Below are 5,207 nucleotides of genomic sequence, written 5' to 3'. Positions count from 1 at the left end.
TCAGAATCTTTTTATAATCGCTTCAGAATCTCTTCAAAATCTCTTCAGAATCTTCTATGAATCTCTGTAGATTTTCTTCAAAGTCTGTTCAAAATGTCTTCAACATCTTCAAACTTCAGAATCTCGGCAGTCTCTTCAAAATCTCTTCAGTATCTCTTCAAAATCTTCTCTTAAAATGTCTTCACAATCTTTTGAAAATCTCTTTAGCATGAACGGAACATGCACGAAAATCGAACCGCAATCGAATATAAGATGTCGTCGTACAACCTTCAACAATGAACATGGTTGTTAAAAAGCACCATGTCATTTCGCCGATTTAAATTTGTACATCGCCGTGAAAACTTTCGAGGTTCTTGTCACTTCAAATCATAGCCTTCGTCGTTAGGCAACCAACGCGTACCTGTTGCCATTTGCGCCTTCGTCTAAGAAGTCGCCTGTACTTTATTTGTATTTGATCAATAAACGCGTTAATCATTATCTATATATCATATCTACCTAATAGTATATTATATACCAAGGTAGAGAAGTCTAGTATTATTGCCCGTGCATTTGTGGCAGTGATAGGTATTTGTGGTGAAGCCAAAGAAAGAGTTTAACCACACTGTTTTGCTTACTAGACGGCAATTATCAATGCTTGAAGGCGAACTACGAACGAAAGATGTCCTCCAAAATAGCCAATACAGAAATCAGAATGTTAGAGGAGTCCTGGCAGTATTGTCAAGGTTGATTCTCAACATGAAGGCTTGAGCGGCAAAAGGATAGGGTCGACGAGTAAACCAAGCGTTGATGATGAACTATTTTCCATTATACTTGTACCAATATCGATATTAATTGTAGCAAACATTTACTCACATCTTTAAATCGCGTATTTTAACATCTGCAGCAACTTCATACTCGCTTTGTTCACTTTTGGTCAGATTAACACCCTTCGGACAAAACAAGCCATCGTCCCACACTTCAAACAGCGGCTTTCCATTTATATACTCGGGTTCACTACAAATAACGTCCTTGTAAAACTGTGGAACCTCGAGCAGCGTATCGAAATATCTTCGCATTGGTCGGGCAAAACAATCGCAAGTAAGAGCATTTCCTGAAATTCCAAAGGTGAATTTAAATCGAAAACTGAACAAATCCTCACCCTTAAGAAGAATTCTGGTTTTGTTGTTGACCAAAGTATTCATTTCTTTGGTAAACACCGTGAAATTGTTGTGCTGTAGATCCAAAGTCGTGAGATTTTCAACTTTTATTACTTCCCTCCAGGGTAGCTCGTTCAGCATGTTGTGCGACAGATTTATTTCCGATATACTTTTGGGAAGTATGAACACATCGGGATCGCTCGTAATATCCTCCAAGAGATTAAAGGACAAATCCAACGTCCTTAAACTTGTGAGGTTACCTAGAACATCTACCACAAACGTCACACAATAAAATACGAAAAAATCCCCTTACATCGCCTAATATCCGCGATTGAATTATGCGTTAGGTTTAACGTTTCCACTTTCGAAGTTCCAAAGACAAAATCGTAAGTCACGAGTGGCACGTTATTGTAGGAGAGATCTATGTTTTTCAAGTTGTAAGGTATGTACGGATTACTTGGAAACATCTTTCGGGATATAAAGGTTATTTTATTATTACTGAGATTCACCTGGAAAGAATAAAAACATCATTTAGTCCCTTGTTTCAAGCTCCTACCCTTTCAATAGAGAAGCAGTCATCCAACAAGCCGTGCGTTTTATTATCGAGCTTTTCTAGCTCGTTGCCGGAAAGGTCTAAGGTTCGCAATGATACGAGTCCTAAAAGTCGCAATTAGTGTTAAGTTAATCGCATTGGATTTACCATGCAGTGCGCCGTTTGGAATGTGTGCGATCTTGTTGTTTGACATATTCAAGTTGATCAGCTGGAGAAGTCCGTCAAACGCCCTAACGCTGATGTTTGACAATAAATTGTGGGCGAGGTGCAATTCGAAAACTACTGGAAGCTTGCCGAATGCTGAACGTGGAAGCTCTTCGATGTGGTTGTGCTGAAATTTTAGTTCGTATTAAGGTGCTTTGCTTCAGTTTTTCAATTTCCCTTGACACTACTGCTGACCCAAACATGTGAATGATTGAAAGCTGTTATACGAAACACTAAATCAATAGCATTTTCGAATAAAAACACAGTATGGATGGTCAAATGTAACGGTGCATGAGTCATATATCAACTTGTTTCCAAAATTATAGTTGGGACATCCTGTATGTAACATAATTGAAGTTGTTTCATAAGACCTGGGAATTTTTATTTATTTCAAATGGACCCAGACTGGTAAAATTTTGTTTCTTATTGTACAGTTTGTCGCTAATTTTTGAATTCATTTAATTCTATTTGTTGTATTTTGTTTGTATCAAGTTTACAGCGGCAAACTTAGGGAACGTTTAATGGAAATGTTTACTTGAGTTTAAATTTTTATCTGGTCAGATGTTGATAAACAGTTGTTATTGGACAAGAATTAATTGTTTTTTCAATAAACAATGTCACGTGCGAGATAAGCGATGCAGGTGGTTATCAGTTGTGGTGGCGTATATGGAATTTCGAGTATCGTCGGGAATAAGGATGTTGAAAGGAGGTGGTTTTTGCTTAAATAACAAGAATTAATAGTAGACGTGGCTGTCTATTTTAAAAGATAGCGCAAATTTTTGGTACCCGTAGTCCAGCGGGCTGTACAATTTTAAAAATAGAAATCATAATAGTTAAAGAATGCAGAAACAAGTTTAATGTTGTGAAGACTTCTTTCGAGTTTAAAAAGTTTGTGTTAATCAAGAATGAAGAAATAATTGATGTAATACAAGAAAAGTCTTACTATCCGAGCAGTCACAAAACTAAATGTTATTGTCTTCGAGTCGGTCGTGGCGCGTTAAACGCGAGTTGTTTTTGATTCTAAGAAAAATCGTTCAGATTCGCGTTGAAGTGTTTCCCCGAACATCCCATATTTCTTGTCCTGACCAGTTTATTGGATTATTATTAACACAAGTATAATTTTTGAGATAGCTTAATTTGTTTTTAGATCGACCGTTTTTATGATGTGTTAGAATAAATTCTTGATTTTTTTTATTATGTGTCAATTTGAATCCCAATTTATAATCCAGGTAGAGTTTTATTTTTCTGTGTCAAATTATTCTAATTTCTTTTTATCCGAATGTTATTTCCGATTTTATTCAAAATTTTAGTAGCGATTTCATGTAACGAAGCACGTTTCGCCTTGCAAGTTTCATTCACAAAGGTTATAATCACACCGTATATTTGTGGAGTCGACCAGCTCAGCTCTACTGAACACCCGGTATCTAGAAGCGTTTTAAGTTTGTCGCTTCGTTACGAAAAGTGTCATGCCGAATGCCGAATGTATATGTGTTGGTTCTAAGAGTTGAACATAGAAGCTAAAGGTATTTGATTTAATTTATAGAGTTGTGTTTCTGTCGCCGCCACCGTAAATAACGCTACAAATAATTCGCCGTTTGTAACCATTCCCGTCAAGATTTCAATTCTTTGTTGCGTCCGAAAGTTCTTGTGATTTAGAAGACGACGCAAATTAATATGTTAGAATTTAATAGGTGTTAGTTGGACTACCGATAAATAAATGTGTTGCATTGCACATAATCGTGAGGGCTATCAAAAGAAGTGCTCTTAATTAATTTGAATTTTGGGAGCAATTACAGACTTTTAGGATAGCAGCACTGCAGCAGGCCGCACAATTAATAAAATAAGTTTTAATTTTTGGATGTAGTTAACCGAATATGCTGTGCCAGTTGGAAAACCGTCTTTCCCTCCAGGGCATAGCCGAATTTTATAGAAGGTAAAGCAGTTATTTGGAGATCTTTTTGCTTTCTGCCTCTTGCACTTTCTCAAGCTACGTTTTGTAAATACCGTAATTTTGAGCTTTTCCGTAAATTTATTTTACATTCATATCGCTTAATTTTTTGCTTTGACAGGTCTAATCGCGACGAATAATCGTATCTATAGCTTTTGCTTTTTCTTGCGCAGTAATTTCTATCGCTCCATTTAATTACTTTCCGTTTCATTAATTATAAGGGGGATATTGTTTCGCTTTCCCGCATTTGCTTTCCCGTAGATACCGCTACCGAATCCGTTTGTTACTGTCCCCGCTTAGGGAATTGCTGTTCAAAAACTTACGGTGTTTTGTAGAAAACTTATAAAATCGTGTGTAAAATAATCATGCCCACTTATTAAGTTAATCATATGAATTTTAAAAAACAATTTTTCTTAAACCATCTTCTGTCAAAGAGACCTAACTATGCGATTCCCTCGTTTACAATGTTTAGAAAGATATTTTCAGTGATTTTTCTTGAGTTATTCAAAATATGGAAATCTCAAATTAGGAAAAATCATTGTCGTGTGTGCAATTGAATTCAATGCGAGCTGCCATTACGAATAAAACTATTATAAAGTGGCGAATCTATATAAAGAGAACTACAAAAGATTTCCTTGCGTTTGTACTTGAAGTGGTTAGTTAGTTACAATAAAATACAAGTTTATTAATTTGTGCGCTTATTTATACGGAGCAGTAATAAGATTTTAATTTAAACGGCAACCGTTAAAAAGTTTAAAGACGATTAATTAGTGCTTTTGTTAGCTGTTAAAATCCCAGGTACAGAAAAGGAAAATTTACATCTCCATACTGCCAAATATTGGTAAATTATTCCAGTGAGTAAACAAAATTTCAACTATACAATTTCAAGAAACATGAAGCCCAGTTTGTTCCTGATTCAATTTCGTCAACCATCTTTGGAGATTTTATCAAATTTACCACGCGTATTGTATAAAAATTGTATTGTATTGTATAAAAACAGAAGTAGATTGTTTTGGGGATTTTGGATAGCAATTTATGACCAAAGTCAATTTAATATTTCTGAAGAGGTCGACCTAAGGAATGATAAGCGAACCTAAACAAAAGATTTTGGTGATTTTTTCTTATTTTTTCTCAATTGATTTTCAGATTATAAGGGCAAATGGAGAACCAACTTTGCGCAAGCTAAGAGTCATTACTTATAACTGAGCTAGCCGTGGTATTAATTATTATTATTATTATAGAAAATTTACTGTTCAGTAAGCACGTCCTATGGTGCAAATCGTAATACTTGATTAGGAAGAAGAGGAGGAGGGGGGGGGGGGGATTCGTTTTTACCTGCCCTTCGGGGGGGGGAGATTCCGAAAAG

At 35.8% G+C, this 5,207-nt stretch overlaps 1 protein-coding gene across 1 annotated transcript; it reads right to left on the bottom strand.

The window, feature by feature from the left end:
* Positions 1-92: 92 nt before the first annotated feature.
* LOC116182580 (chondroadherin-like protein) lies at positions 93-2,308 on the bottom strand. Its single transcript, XM_031503120.1, has 5 exons — positions 1,837-2,308; positions 1,693-1,793; positions 1,450-1,645; positions 1,139-1,405; positions 93-1,090 (listed from the first exon to the last, which is right to left on the bottom strand). The coding sequence occupies exons 1-5, from the start codon at positions 1,880-1,882 to the stop codon at positions 849-851; spliced, it is 852 nt and encodes a 283-aa protein (XP_031358980.1). The 5' UTR covers positions 1,883-2,308; the 3' UTR covers positions 93-848.
* Positions 2,309-5,207: the final 2,899 nt, after the last annotated feature.

The sequence above is a fragment of the Photinus pyralis genome, unplaced genomic scaffold (genome assembly GCF_008802855.1).
Source record: "Photinus pyralis isolate 1611_PpyrPB1 unplaced genomic scaffold, Ppyr1.3 Ppyr1.4_LG1, whole genome shotgun sequence".
Lineage (NCBI taxonomy): Eukaryota > Metazoa > Arthropoda > Insecta > Coleoptera > Lampyridae > Photinus > Photinus pyralis.
The sequence above is the reverse complement of the archived record's forward strand: the minus strand, read 5'-3'. Positions and strand labels throughout refer to the sequence as shown.

What these genes read in the sequence shown, in the direction of transcription:
- LOC116182580 (XM_031503120.1), bottom strand. Translation starts at nt 1,882, where the DNA reads ATGTCAAACAACAAGATCGCACACATTCCAAACGGCGCACTGCATG. An exon ending in ACTGCTTCTCTATTGAAAGG is followed by an intron (nt 1,646 to 1,692) that starts GTAGGAGCTTGA and finishes TATTCTTTCCAG; the next exon opens with GTGAATCTCAGTAATAATAA. An exon ending in AACCAGAATTCTTCTTAAGG is followed by an intron (nt 1,091 to 1,138) that starts GTGAGGATTTGT and finishes TTGGAATTTCAG; the next exon opens with GAAATGCTCTTACTTGCGAT.